The sequence below is a fragment of the Pygoscelis adeliae genome, unplaced genomic scaffold (genome assembly GCF_000699105.1).
Source record: "Pygoscelis adeliae isolate BGI_AS28 unplaced genomic scaffold, ASM69910v1 Scaffold11, whole genome shotgun sequence".
Taxonomy (NCBI): Eukaryota; Metazoa; Chordata; class Aves; order Sphenisciformes; family Spheniscidae; genus Pygoscelis; species Pygoscelis adeliae.
In genome coordinates, this window is record NW_008824059.1 from 1,337,686 (window position 1) to 1,358,543 (window position 20,858).

The window sequence follows — 20,858 nt, forward strand, 5'->3', positions numbered from 1 at the left end:
CTGAGCAACCTGCTCTAGTTGAAGATGTCCCTGCCCATGGCAGGGGGGTTGGGCTAGATGACCTTCAAAGGTCCCTTCTAACCCAAACTATTCTATGATTCTATGATTCTATCACTGGTGGTTAAAAGCCACCAAACAGCCCACATTTGATTCACGCACCTTTGAGCTGGCCTCCAGGTAATTATACAGCACATTCACAGAGATAGTGAGGTCTCCAGTGTTAAAGGGGTAGGAACGGTTCCAGCCTTGGGGGCCAAACTTGCGCCTTTCTGCCACCAAGGCATGGAAATAGCAGAGGGCAAACAGGATGCTCTTGAACTCATTCTCCCGGGTGCACATCTCCAGGGTATCCTGCAATACAGGCAGAGAGACAGGGCTGTGTAAGTCCACACTGCCCTCTGTCTCAGCGACTCTCAGGGCCTCCTAAATACACCAGACTTTGGACGGGCTGAATCAATTTGCCCAATCAATCCATTTCTGTGTAATATACACATTCATTAATTTTCTAAGTTAGTGGCTTTGCATTGCAAATTTATTGGCAAATTCTGATGCATATTTTCCAAATTAATATTTTCTTTTCCAACTTGAAGTGGCTTTGCACAGGAACACATGCTGACAGCCAAGAAGGGAAGGAAACGTGCACCCACCCAACGCCCCATCACCTGCATGTGCCTCATCCCACAGCAGGGAGATGGAGAGATATGCCAGCAGTTAAGGAAGGCTCCTGTCGAGGAGGACTGTACCTGGAAGAACTAAAGTCCACCCTGCCTCTTGAGTACAAAAGTTTTCCTTGGGGCAGCATTTCTCTGAGCTGCAGGGCTGAAGCAGCAGGGAGTTCTCCCAGAAAGGCTGTGCTCCCACTGCTGCAACCCTCTGCACAAAGCCAGCCTGGTCATGTGCTGCAGCAGCATATTTGCTAATGGCACGACCTTACACAGCAAAGCAGGGATGTGAGAAACTACTAAAAATCCAAGCAAAGGAGATCAAACACTTGCAAAAATCTAATGCAGCCCTTTAAAGCCAGCACAGCAATGGGTGCTTCCTTTCCCAACTTTCAGGTGATGCTTAAAGTTTTAATATCTACAAATGAGTAGGCAGAATTGTGATGTCGGAGGTGGAGGGGCAGGAGCCTGAGTCATTTGATCAATGAAAATGAACAAAGGGAACCAGTCTCCAAAGAACCCTGAATGGTGCTGGGAGCGACGTCTCAGCAGGCAAGCACCAAGGGGAAGCCTGGGCAGCCATGCCTGTTCCCAGCAGCGTGAGCAGCAATGTTACGGGAGAGCAGAGCAGCAGAAGGGATGAAGGACTGGAGCTGTGTGCATGGCATGAGGCTTGAAGCTCAGCTCTCAGGGGGGAAGCTGAACCTCCTTCTTTCTGTGGCTGAAGAGGCAGAGGCTTGGAAAGCTCTGGTCCTCATTCTGCATTGGCAAGAGCAATGTGGCTGAGCAGTGGATCCCCTGCCCCATGGCAGGAACCTGATGGGATCAACTGGACAGATCTCTCCAGACCTGAGGGATTAACATGTTGGGTAGGGCCTGCCTGCACCGCCACCCACGTCTGCAAACCTTCCTCGGGAATAGCATATCCAGGGTATGGTGGCTCTGACCTGCACAGCTGAGCAAGCGGCTGAGCAAGGAGGGAGTAGCTACACCAGCCCCTCCATCCTCCCTCCCCAGGGACAGACCCTTTAATTCCACTCTGTTATGTGACAAAGACTACAAAGGGTGCCCGTATGACTTCCCTTCATTGTCTTTATCTTAAAAAAATACAAAGACCTTTAATCAGCTGGGGAGCAAAACAAAGCTCAGGGTCTGTGCTGAAAAAGGGGAAGCCATTACTGTAAAGTATGCAAGACGTTGACTAACTGCATAAGATGATCAAGAACATCCCAAACGCTGTTTTCCCCTTGATGAGACAGCACTCTAAGCCCCCTTCATTATCAGCAACCTGATGAAGTACTGGTTCAAATATGTGCTGAGCACCTTTCTCATTTCAGAAAATGCCCCTGGACATCAAAGGGAGCTTGCCTGAATGAACACTGAGTAAGAATCCAGCTCAGTCTCATTCAGCCTCTCTCTTTTAGCTGTTTTCTTCAGCTACAAAGCAGAACAATATTCCTCACACAGAATAATGGGCCTTCTTTGTGGCTGAAGAGCTGAAAGCTAAATTTGAACATCCATTCTGTACAAAGCAGGGAAATGAGGTGTAATGGGGCCCCACCCACTCACTCCAGTACTTCTGATAAAGGACATTTTATAATACTCCAGCAATTTAGAAAATGCTAATTACTATCTGATTGAAATGAGCAGAGGCAGGATGGAAACATTACTTGGGGTCAAGGTTCTCCCCTCTCTTGCTCTCCAGGATGTTTTGTGGAGTTCAAGATGGTGAATGACAGTAGATAAAAATGGAATAATCTTCCCTGACTACTCGCATTAAACCTTGCGTGGTGCCTCCCCACCTCACCTGCTCAGCAATGTTAGCTTCTGCACTTGAGATTCCCTCCATACCAACGTCTAAGTGCAAAAATATTTTTGAGCTGTCCCCATTTCTCTGCCCCATGGACCGGTGCCTGGGGTCCGCAATAGGTTGGGGTTGCTCCTGCCTGGTCCCAAACGACAAGAGGTTGTATGGAGAGAAAAGAAAGCAATCCTGCAAGTTTGCCCTGCATGTTCCCAGCACAGTCACCAGCAGAACGGAGAGGCCGTAGTAACTTCAGTGCTAGTGATCCAAAAAGGCAGTCCGAGGGGTGAATGTACCTTCAGGCCCTTCTGGCTGCTCTAGGTTTAACAGCCAGGGTCTTACTGTGAGAGCTCGACACACTGTTGAAGAGTATCTTAAGTTTTACTGAATCTTTAGGTTGTGAAGTAATCAGCTATAAGAACATTATGATTCTAATAAGTTAGCCCCTATGGTAGCGTTATGTTTTGGTTGCTGTGTTACTTATTATTTGAGGCTGTGTTGCTTGAAGTCCCTATTCCCTATTCTCTGGACTCTCTAGACCATAAACAGAGCCCCCAGGTTCTATTGCGTATGGGATGAGTTATTTGACAGCCTGGCAAGGTAGATATCTAGCTGGCCAACTTGGCAACAGAACCTACTTTTAAGGTGTCCTGAAGTGAACTGTCTTCATTACAATACTAAAAAACACACCCACAGGTCAAGAAGACCCTTGCCCAGGTGAAGACCCTTTCCCTGCGCAAGCGTAGTAACAGAAGAGAATGACATAACCGATATTATAATTATATGTAAATCACTAACCAATCATTGTAACTGGGGGTATGCTACCTTATAATTTTTGTGTATAAATGTAACGGTGATCTAGCCATAGGTGTGCTTCATTTGTGGAAATTCCACCTTGCACCCAGCGCCACAGTAAAGAATGCCTGCTTTCTGAAACTCCAAATTGGGTCTTAGAGAGTTCATCATCTGCCGATTTATGGTAACAACACCAAGGTAACAGTGATGTGTGAATGCAAATAATGGGTGTTCAGGGCAGCAGGCAGAACACAATGGTCTGTGTCTCTAACCACTCATAAATGTGAGTGGTTAGCCCTTAGCCTTTTGTGTCACGCGGAAAACAGGGTCAGCAGAAGCACAGCTGCCTCCAGCAGTGATACACACCGGGCTCCAGCATGCCTCGACACACAGGCTGTTCCCTGGAGAGCCACTGGGACTTGATCCCTGCCCCACTGCTGTTGGCAGCCTCCTACCCTGTGGTGTCCAGAGCTGCCAAGTGAGGCCACAAAGTAGGCTCGTTTAATCACCATGTTACAACTCCTCCAACATTGATCCATACCCTCTGCAGCACCAAGAGAAGAATATTTCCCCTCATTTCCACGCGCTTCACTTTTGGGTGCCCCGCACAAGAGACTCAGCTGCAGTTCCAGCAGCAAAGAGCGGGGACGGTGGCTGTTGTAACAGGAATGTGTGTACGTGGTCACCATGCAACAAAAGCAACAAACAACCTGCCGTCAGCTATTCTTCTTGTGGGCCAGCAGTTATCAAGATGGCCTACTTTACCCTCGTCTGGCAAAGCAAGTCCTCCCTGCAGGGAGATTTCAGCTCTAATTCGCAACATTTCTGATGTCAGCACGGTTTTGAGCTGAATGGCCTTTGGGCACACAACACCAAGTCCCCTTATGCTGCTCTGAAGAGTCATGCGGGATGTGACCGTATCAGCAGTTCTGAACCTCTAAACCTGGTTAAACAGAAGAGCAAAAAAGCAAGGTTTAACCTGCTCGCCTCTCCATGTCTTTGGGTGTTAGATGTAATATGTCACTCGCCAGCCCAAAAAGGAGTGACACAGACACAGAAATCAAGTTGAAACATGACAAGTCTCCCATATACTGCACTCAGAAGTTTGATTCTGTAACAAGACAGCCTTTCTAAGGATCATACGTTGGTGAGGAAATGATTAAACTGGGCAGAAGTCTGGTATGCTGTGACCTTCTGCAAGAACGAGGCCGTTCAGGATTACCTTCCCTTTTCTTGGGAAAATCAGTGCTTGGGAAGAGATCTGTGCCCAGGTCCTGAAGAAGAGAGGAGGGGGTTGTTGGATCCAGAGACTACACGATGCAAAGGGACTCGCACGTTTGCTGCCTGGGAGCGGCAATGCCCACCCACATCACACTCCACATGGGGCTCCAGCAGCTCCAAGCCGACTGTCGGCCAGTCGCCGGCGTGAGCCCTGCTGCACTCCTACCTGGTTGAAGTTGTCGAGGGCTTTGTGCAGGTTTGCATGCATCCCAGTTGGGGCCTCGTTGGTGATTTTGATGGAGTTCTCCAGGATGCCCTGGGGAATGATGTGGCTGTCAGGGGACGGTGCTGGCTCCGCGCTAATGAAGACACGGAAATCCTGGTGGCTGCCCTCACTGTGCTGCTCCAGCTTCTTCTCCAGAGAACTCAGCCACTTGGCCACCAGGTGGATGTTCTGGCAGGGACAAAGGGGACAAATCTTCATCAATCCCCCCCATTTACACCTGCGCTGAGCAGGCATCGAATCCATCACACCAATGAATGGCATACACCACGGCTATGCTCTAGAAGGTGGTACTTGTCCCAGTTGTCCCTCTGTGTAATTCACTGCCCCCAAAATTCTGTCACATCAAGTACACTTTTAAACTCAATATAAATCACCAGCAATGAAGCAAGCTGCTATTGGGTTGTTTGGGTTCTCAGTGATGATACTCTCCTTCTTGTTACAGTAATGTACGGCTGATGAAGTAGAGTTATTTCTCCAGATCTACCAAGCTCAAATGAAAATGTTTTTTCATTTTTAACAGAATAACAGTGAGGACCCTCAATATCAGTTACTGGGGAAAAAAATCAAGCAGGTGGTTTTACAAAGACCTTTAACATAGAATAGTTATTTACTCATGCAACTAATTCAAAATATCTGTCAGAAAATTAAGCAGTATTATGCAGATATGGTGAAATGGATAAAGACATGCCTCATTTTTTCAGCTAGAGTCCTACACAGTGTTGTAGTTTCCAGGCAAGAAAACAGATTTTTTTATATTAGGAACAGGACAGGTCACACACAGCAGGGATTTGTGGGCTAAAACTACCCTCATTTTAAAGTTAGGTGTGTAACCCAAGCTGACTGTGTTAACAGGCACTCTGGAAGCTCATTTATCCCGTCCGAAGACAGGACAAGGAACTTGCTAAACTTAAATTAAAAGCAGTGGCCAAAAACATAAACTGCTTGGAGGTAGAAAGGAAATTACATAGAGGAACCATATTAGAGGCTTAGAATAAATATATGTTGCCTATAAAAAGGACCAGAAAGGAGCTTTCGTGGTTAAATAGCAGAGTAATGGAGACTATTAGGAGTAAAATGACATTCTTCAGAAAGTGGAAATTGTGTCCAAATGAGAAAAACAGAAAACAACACAAAATCCAGTCATGGTAAGACCAAAAAAGGTTTTAAGAAGCAATATACCAAAAGCCATAAAAACTAATAATAAAGCCTTTTTCAGAAGCCAGAAACCTACCACAGAGCCTATAAAACGACAAGATGATCAAGGTGTACAACAGGGAGTGCCCAAGAAAGGCAAGGCCACCACAAAACAGCTCATATTTGCAGGAATAGTCACTGCAGAGCTTGGGGAGGGTTTCACTGTTACAGCCTGTGTTACATCGTGATATCACTCAAATGCTGAGGCTGGAGACACCTCTGGAGATCATCAATCCAATCCTCCTGCTCGAAGCAGGGTCAGCTAGAGCAGGTTGCTAACTGTATCCAGTCGGGTTTTTTGATATCTCCAAGGCTGAAACCTCCACAACCTGTCTGGGCAACCTGTGATAGTGTTCAACCATCCTTACAGTAAGAAATAAAATATAATAAAATAAAATAAAATAAAATTTAAATTAAATTAAAATTAAATAAAATAAAATAATTAAGTTTAAGGGAAACCTGTATTGCAATTTGTGCCCGTTGCCTCTTGCTCTTTCACTGGGCACCACTCTGAAGAGTCTGGCCCCATCTTCTGTACTCCCCCCTGCCACCCTGCCATGAGGTGTTTAAACACACTGATAAACCCCTCTGAGTCACTGCTTTTTGAGGTTAAATAATCCCAGCTCTCTCAGCCTCTCTTCATATGACAGATGCTCCAATCCCCTAATCATTGGAAAGACTCTTAAACTGAAGCAGCAGATGAAGAGTTTTTCTGAAAAATTGATAAACTAATAATAACAATTTACTAGGACCAGATGGTATCCACCCTAAAGAAACTCAGATATGGAAGCGCTGCATTACTCCTCGGTATTCACTGGGCAAACTGGCAGGGGCTCTAATAAACCATGAATTAACACACAGACAGTATGAATTAGAGAAAACCAGGAATCTAAAATTTCCAACCCATTTTAGACAGCTAATAAGGGATATCCAAATCTGAGCTAGTCACCATAAACTCCTTTTGCAGCTGCTAGAAAGGTGAGCTCCAGCAGGCAGCTCACCACACCGGCTTCAGGCATCGCCCTGGACAGTGGAGGAGTTGCCTCCATGGGGCCAGTGTGTCTCCACGCTTGGATTTTCATCAGTATCAGCTATTTCTCTTTCGGTTACCAGTACTATTACAGGTAAGAGGGAAGGTCACGTAGCCTACCAACCGGTTAAGACACAGGAAACGGGTTGGGAAGCTACTGATGGAGTTCGAGCTGCTCACCGTATTAAAAAAACACCTGAAAGAGCAAATGATTAGTGAACTGACAAAATTAGTCATGAGACAAAGTAATTTCAAGTACTGAAAATAAAACCTGGTGGCAAAGAACTGTAAAAGTATGCCATCATTCTAAGTGACTGGCAATGATATGGCAGAAGAAATTCGGTGTTGATAGATACAAAGTAAGGCACACAGAAAAACCACACTAGCTAAAGATATAAACAATGATGGGTTCATAATTAGCTATTACCACTCAGGGAAGAGATCTCGGAGTCCTTACGGTTATTTCCTGCAAATTACAGTTCAATGCTTAACAATCAAATGTCAGCAAACAAACAGAGAATAAAACTGCAAACATTATTATGCCACTCCATAATTCCATAGTGGGCTTTCATCTTGAAAATAACACCTAGTTCTCACTTCTCTATCCCCAAAAGGATATAGCTTCCACACAAGGAGACACTAAATTGATATGGACTCTCCAATTCAGAGAGAGAGGAGATCGAGGTGGAGGGGGTGAGTGAACAACAAGAATGGGGGGATGAATAGAGCAGGCTGCAAGTTTGAAAAGAGTAAGTGGAAGTACATTTTCATATGACACACAACTAAACTGTGAATTCATTGTCTCAGGGTTTTGTGGAAGTTGAGAGAATCACAGGATGAAACTGAGCTTAGATCCATGGAGAGAAACATCCCTGCACACTTACGCTGTTTATACACCCTTTCCCTCAGATTCTGGATGTGCCTTCTCACAGGCAGGGAGCTGGGCTGGCAGCGCTTTGGTCTGCACCAGTACAGTGCTTTTATAGACTGATGCTACATAAGAACATCAAGGGAACTCTCTCATGAGAACACAGAAACTCTCTTCTGGCTTTTCTGTTGGAGGTTTCAAGTGTCTCTCATGAGCTACTTATGGAGAGATCCCAGCCAAGACTGGAGAAGAGGATGAACAGTTGTAGAAAAGGAAAAGCTGAGGTCCTTTAGGCATGGGTTGGGACAAAGCGGTGGCTGCTGTCACAGACTATTAGCAGTACCTGCAAATGCTGGAGGGATGGGTCAGCACTCAGAGATGGACCAGGAAGGACTGGATGGTGAGACATCTCTCCAGAGGATCTGGGGTGCCACAGGAGAGAAGAGACTAAAAACTCAGTCACATCCAGAAACAGCCCCCTTTGCACATCAGTGACTGTCCTTGCACACTGCCATGTCCTTGCCAAGCCCTGGGTGTAAAAGTCAGTGTCACCTCTCACTTTTGTAGAGGGATCCCGCTAAGGATTGGTATGTTTACATTTGGGATCTCAACTATACTTTTTTTTTTCCCTATTTATATATGTAGTTATCATGGTGAAGGCTGACTTCTAGATTCCTAATAGTGACAGCAATGTACGTAGATCTGAGTCTTGGCTCTGCAAGCAATGCCACCCAGCCTCTACAAGCCGCTGGACTAGCAAGCACACCTGCCTCCCCCCTCAAGTGTCACAAAGCAAGAGCTCTGTTGCTCTTGCAAGAGCAACAAGCGACAACAAGAACAAGTCTGTTCTTGGTTGCATAACCACAACTTCAGTACAAGTTGCCTTCACAATGGCTTTATGCCTCTGGATCTATACCAGTTTTCAAGGGTACTGGATATGGGTGTGTCTGAACACAGATATCTGCGGCTGAACTAGTCATCCCACCGGAGAGTCATGGAGAAGGTAGGTCATCTTATCCTAAGACAGATGTGTGCAGTACATCCGATGGATCGCTCTGGTGAAAGTGCCCATCTGTCCCCCTGGCCTGGAAAAGGGGGCTGTGGTGACTGGGTCAGATGGAGTTGTTTCTGTTGCAGGCACCAGAAGTTAAAGGGGATGAGTGGTGCTTTCAGAAGCCTCCTAGTAATACAGGAGACACATTACTCTTACTGGCTTCAGGAGTATCAGAAAATAACACAGCAAGTGTGCAACTGCATTTTCAAGACTGTAACATCTTTTAAAAAGGCGCACTTAACTCTTTCCATTTTCTTACCCTCTATGGGGCTGGGTACAAAGTGTAACAAGAACTCAGGAAAAGCTCCTGCACTTCTGTCTCCTTGCCCAAGACCTCTGTGTTTTAGATGTAAATACCACCTTCTCTGCCACCTGGTAACTTCAATATTGCCCTCTTCTGCACAAGATTTTATGGGGCTGTCTTGATGCCCTAAGTCAAATAAATTGCTAGACATTTTCTGTCAGAGGTCAAGCCTCCATCTCTGAGATGGCAGCTGCTTCAGAAACATGAGTCAAGAGAATTGTTTTTGGGGGAAGCCATGGATGCCTTGCACCCTCCAGTCCTGTTGCCCCAAATCTGATTCACATGTCTGGGAACAACATTTCATATTTAGAACTGCATAAGTTCAGTCTCCTTCCCTGAAAGGATTTAAGGTTGTGCTCACATTACATGAATGAAATGGAGTTTGGGGTGTGGGGAGAGACAAGGAGGAGATGCCTGAGCAAAAGAATCATGTTCTGGGGAAGAGTTGCTCTGTTGTAAACAACGTGTGAAGAGCAGCAGACAAAATGCAATTATATCTGACTGCTAATGTACCAGTGCTTGCCTGATGCATTTAGGATTTCAATAGGTGAGGTAATCCCCAGGGTCCAGGCCACCAACTCACTCTAAAAACACAAGTCCAATAATAAAGTAGGAGTAGACTGAAACCTGTAACCAAAGTGTTTCAAACAACCACAGAGATTTAGTAATATAGAGAAAGAGCTCAACAGAATAGCAGAAGAAAAATTGTGCATTAAGTATCAGTTTAATCATAGACTATATACCTTAAGTATTTTCATCTTTAATTGGTAGTTTCTTCCTACATCTGCTTTTGTGGTGTTAGATGGCTGAAAAATAATTGCTTTTGCTTGTGTTGACATAACACCAATGGTCATTATTTGTCAGTATCACTGCCTTCTAACAGCCGACTTAGGGAATATTTCTAATCTAATGACAGTTGAGTGCATTTATATACTACCCTTTTGTGATAGAAGGGATGGAAAGGAGGAATATATGCAGCAAAACATAGGTTGGTACTAAGAATTCATGACTTGATCAAATGAATATGTCTGCAAAACACCAGACAGAGGTGTGGTGGAGGGGATTCACAGGTCTGAAGGAAACTTTGCAAATTAATTCTCAGCAGTCAGAAAACACAACTTGACAGAACGTGGCAATGACAACATATGCGGTCATAATAATTGAATGTTATGTCAATTATCAATAACGAGATAAGACAGACAACATTGCATTAACACCAATCACAGCTGAGCTACATGTTCATCAAAGAACCACCTCCTCTTGCTTGTTTTGAAACCTGCCTCCCACCAATTTCATGGGCTACCTCTAGATCTTATTCAGGAGAAAGAGGGGATAATCCAGCCCGTCCACCTTCCTTTCGCTCAGGACTTCATGCACTCCCAATACTATCTCCCTAAATCACACTGTACAGTTTACACTGCACCAGTTTTATGTCCTACTCATTCCATAAGACCCCCCGAAGACACATTTACCCAGGACACAGGAAGGTAATTCATTGCTTTATTACATTTTTTCTTAGCCAGATTTTGAAATCTGTGAAAGAGCTGTTGTGCAAGGGTAAAAGACAACTCCCTAGCATCTCTGTTTTTTCACAGCTCATGTCTAGGTCTGTGCTGCAGGCAGAAATAGGCAATGATCTCAAATTCATCACCTTGCTTTATGAATGGAGGGTTGGGGCCAAATGCTGCTAAAAAGCAAACTGCTGAAAAGAAGGCAAAAAAGAAATCTGAAACATCTTCCCATGCACACTGACCATTACCACAGTACCTTGCCCTGTGTTATTTCCCCGCTTTGCGTTATGTAGTACAAGTGACTGAGAGCAGGTACTGGAGGATGAGGGTCTGCAGCAAGAGCTGGGCTAGGGTGCACGTGCAGGAACGTGGGAGCACCAGAGGCTTTTCTTTGGGAATTCACTTCCAAGCACCTCTGTGTGTTTGTACTTCACAAGGCAGAACATATATCACAGGACGCAAGTGTTGCTATGGTAACCATCAGAAATAGCACCACATATATATAAACCAGAACACACTCCACAATGCACTCCCTTTGCTGATAGCGACTGGAGACCCTTCACATTTCTGAAAGTGGCTCTCTCCTTCACGCCTTATCACAAATCACCTCCCGGAGCAATGAGAATTAGTTGTTTTTACAAAGTCTCATTCTCTTGTGAGATGCTCTCAGAAAATAGTCACTGCTTTTACAATAAATCTGAAAGCTAGGCTTTACAGTCCAGAGACAGTCCAACACTTTAATACTCACTGCATCATGTTGGGGTATAAAAAAGGACAGGGAGGGGGCACTGCAGAGAGTCTTTTCCCTTGGCCATGTTTACTGTCAATGGTAGTGTGAGGTTTCATCACATGAGAAGATGCCACACACACTCAGGAACAGCTCTATCCTTCCACAGCCAGCCCTATGATCATGTGAATGCTACTACAGGACTCAGAGACCAAAATGGATAAGCACAGACCCTACCACCAACACCTGCTCATACGTCTAAGAGACCAAGCTATTTCTGAGCAATGAGCCTGCTGTTGCTCGGTGTGGAAAGAGGCAATCTCAGAGCTCTGGAAGCACCAGAGAAGTTTTACCCTGTCTCTGGCATGTGCTTTCCCCTAGCTGAGAAATTACGGTAGCCAACTTACCAAAGGTGCCCCACTTGGCAGGCAGTAGGGCTGCATCACATTCTCACCGATGTGAAGTGCTTGGATTTCAGCAGCAGCACCCTGAGGCTTTTTCAGAATTCACTCCACAGTCACACTTGACAAGGAAGAACACGTTTGATCCTTGCAGAGTCAGCACTATCTGATCCCTCCCTGAAGCCCTTAACCCCCACCGAGCCTCTCCACACATAATCAGGCGGGAGGAATACAGCACATAATAGCAAGTGCAATTAATTTGTTGTCCTTCAGTCTCACCTCTGAACATGCTGTCTGTTCCTCTTGTGCTGCTGGGCCACCACTGGCCCCATACTAAAGCTGTGCTGTAGCAACTTCACTGCTTTCAGGATTTGTATATACCCACACCTGCTGCAGTCCCTCCTCCAAATGAGAACCTAGCCCTCTTCTGCTAGAATTTGAGCAAAAATAGGCTGTTCTATGACCCTGGCCAAGGTACACAGAAGGCAGATGCAAATGGAGAAAGGGAACAGAAGACAAAACCCAAGGAGGGCTGGTCTGAAATCTTCGCAGCACTTCCAGGATATCAGCAAGCATCTGATTCTGTTTAAGACAATTTTTGGATTGAAGTACAATATATTTTGCATGTTCTTTTAGCACAGACATGCCTTAATGTTGATGATAGTAAATGAAACATGCCTAGGACTATTCCTGGGCTAATTTGTTCACAATTGCCCCTTTCTACACTATTGACCTGTTTAATGCTCCAAAATATGATGGGTTATAGATGAGATGTCTATTGGGAATGATCCTTGGCCTATCCTCACTCCTGAATTGTCAAGGGGAGAGCCAGGCCTCTTCATCTAACACCAGGAGCAGAATCTGTGCTGACAATGAGACAGGACAGACAGCTGAGGTCCAGCCCCACAAATGTCTCCTGGCACTGTTTAACTGACAAGTACGGACATTGCCTCAGGATGATGGCAGGGAGGAAGGAAAAATTCTGCTACAAAGACAAATACAAGAAGAGAGTGAATGGGGATGGAATGTGTGAATAGAGCATGATGAGGGTCTAATGAGAAGCTGGTGGGACCCAGGAGAAACAAAAGGTCAGCTGGACTCAGCAGTCCATGGTCAGACAGAAGAGGGCATTCAGGGGAGGGATGATGGCAGGTTATTGCCTCTTCTGAAGAGGTGTATTGAAACCATTTCTGCAATGGCAACTGCTACCTCGGGTCTCTCTCTGGCTTCTTCTTTCTTTTGATCAAATACGACAACAGCAAAACAGGCATCACATGGATTCACTTGTATTTATACAGAATCTGACACAATTTAAGGCTTAGGAAGGCATCTGAGTTTGTCCTCATTTCTTCTCCAACCAATCCGGTGCTTCCTCCTTTACTTGAACCCCACAGTCCAGAGTTGAGATCTGGACCTCAGCCCCAATGCAGCCATTAGTGGTAAGGGAAACTGCTGGGATTTGCCAGGCCAGAGAGCAAACGAGCATGAGCTACAGAAAATCTGGACTAACCTGAATTCCCCAAAGTTTTAAAGACAATGTTGAAGTTTATCTTACCAAATTTCACTTCATAAGATATAAAGATCTAAAGGTAGATAGCGATAAGCAGTTGAAATGCACAACGAAGGAAAATTGCTTGATTAATCTCAAGAAATGGAGGAAAATAAACTTTATTTTCAGGAGGACTCCATTATATTTGTGTTTTAACCCAAAATATGTCCTGAGACAGAGGTTTCCAGAGCAGATATACAACAAAACTGGGACTGCAGTAGTTACAAAGGCATTGAAAGCCCAACAGAAACTTAATTCCATCCCAGATCAATATTTGGATTACTTGCTGGTCTGTAAGTAGATTTGCAATTGGAAAAACTTGGGAATGGCTGTTGTGACATGAGGCAAGAAGGAAAACAGCTGTCTGAAATCCAATACCTTTCTCCATCAGAGTATTTGTCCAAAAATCTTGAAGGAGAAGTGGAAGTAGAGTGGGTATTTCTCCTTTTATATGTATCTAGGAATTAAAAGATGCTGTGGCTGGAAGGAAAATCAGTCTCTTCTTTACTGAAGCAGAGGCTTAGAACCAAATGCTTATGTGTGCCTTGAATGGACAATATGTCTCATACAGGACAATTTATCTCTTTCGCTTGTGGCTAGGACTAGTTGTGAAGTGCACAGAAAAAGGCTCCATTGTATTTATGATGCAATAAGAAGGGCTCTGCCAATGTCTGAATCTCATACAGTTTTGCTCTAGGAGTTCACTGTTATTCAATTTAGCACATGAACCTGACTCAGTGAAGCAACAACCTATGAAAATGGAAAGATGCTCAAGAATTAAATTAACTTGATCGCAAAGAGAGGGAAGTGACATTTTGGCTAATGGATGAAGACTACAATTACATTGGGAATATCTAATGTCTGAACTTTTCCCTCCATCAATTCATTCAGACGTGCATCTGAAAACATGTAAACAAATTTCACTGTTTCTTTGCTATTAGGCTGATAAATATCATTTGGTGATTGTGATGGTCACTGTCTTAGCAAAAAGCTTTCAAGTAGGCCCAGAGAGGGAAACCAAGCAGACACAGTTTATGCTAGCTCATAGCTTAGTGCTCCCTGATGTGCAAAGCTCTTTCGTCCCTACACAAGGGAGACCACACGCATCAGAAAAACCATATTCATGGCTAACTTGGCAGTGGGAAAGCAGATATCACAGAATCACTGAGGCTGGAGACACCTCTGAGGATCATCTAGTCCTTACCCTCTGCTCAAAGCAGGGTCAGGTAGAGCCGGTTGCCCAGGACTGTGCTCAGCTGGGTTTTGGATGTCTCCAAGGATGGAGACTCCACAAACTCTCTGGGCAACTTTTTCCAGTGTTTTACCACCTGCACAGTAAAAAAGATTGTACTTATATTTAAATGGAATTTCCTGTATTTCCAGTTGTCCCCATCATCCCTTGTCCTGTCATTAGACACCACTGATAAGAATCTAGTCTTTACTCCCTACCATCAAGTGCTGATGATTGGTAAAATCCCCAAGTCATCTCTTCTTGAGGCTGAACAATCCCAAGCACTGGATCGAGCATGCCAGAGGTGTCTCACCAGAGCTGAGCAGAGTGAAGGACCACCTCCCTGACCTGCCAGCAATGCTCTTCCTAATGCAGCCCAGGACACTGGTGACCTCCTTTGCTGCAAGGGCACACTGCTGGCTCATATTCAGCTTGTGCACCAGGACTCCCAAGTCCTTTTCCTGTAAAGCTGCTTTCCAGGCAGTTGGTCCCCAGAGTATAGTGGTGCATGGTGTTATTCCTCCTCAGGTGCAGGACTTGACTTTTTTTTTTATTGGATATCATGAAGTTCCTGCCAGACCAATTCTCCATCCTGTCCATATCCCTCTGAATGGCAGAACACCCATCTAGTCTATCAATCACTTCTTAACACTTTTATATTATCTGCAAACTTGCTGAGGGTGCACTCTGTCCCATCATCCAGGTCATTAACGAAGGTGTTTAACAGTATAGGACCCAGTACCAACCCCTGGGGTATACCGCTAGTGAATGGCCTCCAGCTGGACTTCATGCTGATGATGAACCATTCCTGAGCTTAGAGGAGGTGATCCCTGAATATCAATGAGCTCTCCTGGACCCCTCTTATTTCCAGGACCATATCCCACAGGATTCTTCCAAGCAGATCCCTCAAATGGCCAAAGTCTACTCTCCTGAAATCCAGGCTTGTGATCTTTCTTTTTGCTTTGTTCCCTCATCTCAGGATCCTAAACTCCATCATCTCATGGTCACTGCAGCCAAGGCTGCTCCTGACCTACACGTCGTCGACCAGTTTTCCTTGTTTGTGTGCATCAGGTCCAGCAGAGAACCTCCCTTCATCAGCTCCTCAATCACCTGTGCCAGGACTTTGTCATCAATGCACTCCAGAAACTTCCTGAATTGCCTGTGCCCTCCTGTGTTATCCCACCAGCAGATATTAGGGTAGCTGAAGCCCCACCATGAGGAGCATGGCCTGTGAAAGTGGGGTTTCCTTCAGTTGTCTGAATGCAGCCTCATCCATTTCCTCTTCCTGATCAGTTGGTCTGTAGCAGAAACCCACCACAACCTCAGCCAGATTGATCTGCCAACTAATCCTGACCCATAAACTCTGAGATGGCTCCTCACCTGTCCCAGGCAGAGACCCGCTCTACGTGCACGGCAGCACTCAGTCACATGAGCTATCCCAGCACATCTCTGGGATCCCAATGAGACTGTAGTCCTACAACTGTACACGGATCTGTAATTCCTCCTGTTTGTTCCCCATGCTGTGTGTGAGACACTGAAGCTGCCCTCAGTGCAGTTGGATGTGACACCAACCAAGGCAAACAGGAATGTGTGACAAGACAGGCTCTCCACATGGATACCCTAGGCAGGAGATTATTTTCTCCCAGGCTTCATCTGTCAAAATGTTTATAGACTCAGTTGGTTATCTCTGCTTCCTATAGTGTACCTGGAGAGAAGAAGATCCTTCAGCAGAGACCTTTTCAACCTAGGACTGGAGGTGAGATTAATCATTCTTGCAGTGCCCACAACTATTCACAGGAACCCGGTTTACAACAGGCACATCATATAAATCGGGTTTATTCTGTTCTCACCTCGCCTAAAGTTTGCATGACCTCCCATGAATCCCCACACTGGTATGACCTATTTTCATTCAGTTAAAGCAGCAGACACTATGATGTGAAGTGCCTACAAAATCAGGATAGCAGGAAAGACAGGAAATAAGACATAACATCCATGCCAAGACCCCACCCATAAATTTATTAAACACCCTCTTAAGAACATTTAGGGCTTTGCCACCACACTTCTGGGGAGGCTGTGCTGGATCTTCACTGCTCAGACAGCCAAAGAACTTTCTACTTCCAGTTCATACCTGCTGTTTTCATTGCAGGAATGTCTCCTACCTGAAGCAGCTCTTTTTCTCTTTGCTATTAGTCCTCAGAACATATCCTTGCACTGTTCTATTAAATTTCATCCCGTTTCAACTCCAGACCTACAGGCTGCTCCAGTCTTCCTGTATCACATTTAGATCTTCTTCTCTATCAATGACACCTCTCTTAATAATGTATCAGTGCAAAGCCATTAACACATATTCATTTTTTTTAAGCCAAGGTCATGTCTAAAGTAAGACTGGTCCCATGACTGCTCCTCAGGAGTTCTGCTAGCAACATTCAACTTCTGCAGCTTCCCTAATACATTCCTGTGTGGCACCATCTCTGCAGCTCTACTACAGTCCACATCAATTAGAGCTGCTGTATTTCCTCTAAAACTCCAGTTACCTTCACAGTGCAAAGTATCAAATAGACCTGATCCATCTTTAGCAAATTCTTATTACCTTTGATACATTTACCTACAATTCTTTATTTATTTTGTCCTTCAAAGTTTGTTCTGAAACATTCATACTGTTGAGTTTAGAATAATTTGTTTGCTCTAATAATTTCTCACTGTTTTAAATACAGATGCTAAAGAATCTGTTAATTGCTAGTCTGATGGCATCCTCTGATTTGACAGATTCATTACAAAGGCCTGCAATGGACTTGCAGTTTCTTCTACCAGAGTTTTAATATTCTGGGATACAGATTATCTGGCCCTCTGAGTTGAGCACATCATGCTCTTTGATCTGTTTTTCCTCCTATTTTTAATAAATCTTGTTTTCAAGAAAAGTTCGTTTGTGTGGGTGTTTCGAACAGCCAGCCCTCAAGGACAGCGCGTCTTTCAACTTTGGAAGAGAGCCGGCACTGAGACTCTCACAGCCAAAATATTCCAGGAAGGGACCAGGGAATCGCAATGAGCAACTTGGGAAGATGCTTGTTACTGGAATGGCACAGCCCTGTCTGCTGGGCCTGCTGGCAGCAAGATTCATCTTCTAACACAACTGCACAATGGGAGGTGAGAGATTATTCAAATATGTGTGGGGGTTTCACACAAGGTGGAAAGACCTTCAGCATGGGAAGGTTCCATCCAATGTCAGCTGCAGAGGGCAGAGCCCTGCTGCACCTTCAGACCATCTCCTAGCTGTGGTACCTAGCTGCTTCCTACCTCCAAGGCTACACTTGCCATGAGTAACAAACTAGCAATTAGCTCTTTCTCCACTTTAAAATTGAATGCTACCCCTTCAAATGAATGGAAGGCTATGGAGAGGAAGGTGGTGCCTGATGCTTGCATGAAACTTTGTGTGTGTGCAACACCAAGCTCCTACAGCCCTGTGTTGCCCCACCATCCTGTCCTAGGATAACGTCCTAGTTTGGACAACATCTCCATTAATCCAGCCGCAAAGAGACAGTTGGGGAGGTGGACAGAGCCTGACCAGTGCAGCTTCCTGCTCCTCTAGCAAGGTGTTTGTCATCAGAAGACTTGCAGGAAAGATCTTGCCAAGTGAACTACCATATGGCAAATATTTGCTATGATCCACCTATGACTGAAATGACAGGAGAATCCTTTGTGGGACTCTTACCCACTGACTCTTGCTGTGATGAGTTTGGATACTGATTTTAGCACTATCTGGAGAGGTCAGGGTTTCAGCCTTGTGAAAATGATTTGTCCAACCTTGTAAAAAACAGTTTGTCCAGAAGGTGATTTCATTTCAGGTGGATGTCTGCTGACCGTAAAAGAGTTTTGTTTGACCAGGGAAGTCTTGTCTGTCAATGTGGGGGACACATGTCTAGCCCCACAGGCTGCTCTCACTCTTTCTCATTTTACATGAAGCTCCAGCCCTTGGAAGGAGATGGGAACACAAAGTAAGATACAGAGACAGATTCTGGAGCTGAACAGCTTGGCCAGTCTGGGTGACAATTAAGTTCCATTGTTTTGTTGTCACTCCACGCGCCTAACTGAGACACCAAATGCAGAAACCGGAGAGAAATGGTACTGCCTGCCTCAAACACTTGCTGGATGTTTCCAAGTCTGTCCCAAGAGTGAAGTGCCACCAAGGCACAACTCCAGCTCCTAGTGGGGCCCTCACCATCTGGATTGCTCAGAAGGTCTATGACTATAAAAACAAAGGAAGAAAGAGCTCCGATCTCTGTGTTGAATCAGTCTTGCCTGTATTACTTTATTCCAAACCAAGCACAACACAGAACTAGAATATTTAAATGCACAAAGTTTTATCAGTTTTGTGACTACACCAGAGAAAATGATGACTGACTGACCCTGAGTCACCAGGCAGCCTGTCCTAATGGCCACTGCTGTGACCGCTGAGTTTGGCCCCATGCAGTTTCCATCAAAACCTGCTAGCGGCCAGCTGAATTAAGCTCCTCTCTAAGCTTACAGGGGAACCTGTCTGCTCTGTGCCGCTAGAGGTAGCCACACTTGGCAGGTGTTGCTGGAAAACCAGTTAGCCCAGCCATAAAAATCATTCTTTCATATAAATCTAATTTCTGCAGCTCTTCTGATTTAACCTTCAGTGTCTGTTGAGACCTCTTACTGATTGCTCTGATGACCAGAGAAGATGTGAATGGATGAAATAAAAATACTTTAGGCCTACAGTACTCATCTGCTAGCACTGAAGCAACAGACATGGAAGCTGACATTGCTAACAGATCCTTTACAGGATCTAACTATCACTGTAGAAAAGAACCCTTCACTTTGCATTACTGAATGGAATATGTCTCAAAAAGCTGCATATTTTCTTCCTCACCATCTCAAAGGCAGATGCCAGTATTGCAACCATCTGTATTAAAAGCTCTTGAAAAGCTTAGCATTGCCTACCTTAGAGGGAGCTTGCAAAAAAAGCAAAAATTAAGATCAAAATATCAATGGTATCTAATTTAAAACTAAAATTAGGCCTGTAGGTTCAGATCAAGGCTCAAAGCTTTGTCTTAATCTAATTTTACCCAAACAATTCAGCGATAATAAACATTTATAAAATCCATATCAAGGAAATCAGAGGGGTTCCCAAGACCTGTAATGGGAGCTGGTGTCACTGACTCTGCATATTAGCAAATACAAGCACTCACTGAATAAGTGGCTCCAGAGAGCACTTGACAAAGGCAGAGCTCCCTTTGCACCCTAAAAGGCTCCAAAACATTTTGCCAAGTTGTGATAAGAGCTTCAAACATTTACCTGGTTTGGGATGCGTAAAGGAATCGGCACCACTGCAGATAGCCTCTGCCTTTCCTACAGTGGTGTGCATGTTCTCATTGCCCATTTAAATACATGGTAAGTTTTGAGCGGTAGTAAGAGAACTAGTCTAACAGCTCTTAAGAACAAAGCTCTCTATTTATTCATGAAGCAAATAAAAGCACGGGAAAGTGTAGCACAACCTTTCCTCGGAGGACTCCCTACAACGACACACCCTACAGAAGGCTCAAAGAGCAAGAAAACCAAAACGACAATGCCCGACAAAAAGATAGCTGCAAGAAACAGTTAGAAGGTGGTTGCTTTGGACACACAAATGACACCTTGTCCCATCCTCCCACCAGATAAGAACAACCGATTGCCCTCGCTAAGGTGATCAGCATCAGGTAACCTGGGAGAACGGCAGGACTGTTTCCAAAGACACTGTACCTGAAGGATGACCCAGTGACCCTCCTTCGCAGCCAGATCTAGAGCTTGTTCAGCAACTACCTCTTGCCCTTGTCCAAGGGAAACATTGTGGAAATTCCTGTTGTTAAATGTATAACCAAGTTTCTTCCCTAAAAGAAAAAATAAGAGTGATGTTCAGTACTTTTACCTGGAACGACATGCAGCACAGCTGAGGTCACACAGCAGCAGCAAGGCAGAATTCAGTCTTATCAAAAACCCTCACAGAAGAGCTATCGCACTTCTTATAATAGTTATCTTGTCTCTCGCACACTCCTTGCCAAAGCACTGAAAACAGCAGTGGCTTCTTTTAAACTACTTTTAATTACAGAGCGGCATCAACACAAAGGTACATTATTACAAAGTGCCTCTTGTTTAAAGAACATTATTCCCCTGCAACCTTGTGTAAAAACATATTTTATAATGATAGGAAATTAAAATAATTT

General features: G+C 44.7%; 1 protein-coding gene across 1 annotated transcript in view; it reads right to left on the minus strand.

The window, feature by feature from the left end:
• Positions 1-20,858, minus strand: part of DNAH9 (dynein, axonemal, heavy chain 9) — a 212,133-nt gene that overhangs the window by 19,691 nt on the left and 171,584 nt on the right. The window contains exons 62-64 of the mRNA XM_009334073.1: positions 20,398-20,525; positions 4,709-4,936; positions 160-351 (exon numbers count right to left, since the gene is read on the minus strand). Coding sequence (XP_009332348.1) covers positions 160-351; positions 4,709-4,936; positions 20,398-20,525 — 548 coding nt within the window. The remainder of the gene's footprint in view (positions 1-159; positions 352-4,708; positions 4,937-20,397; positions 20,526-20,858) is intronic.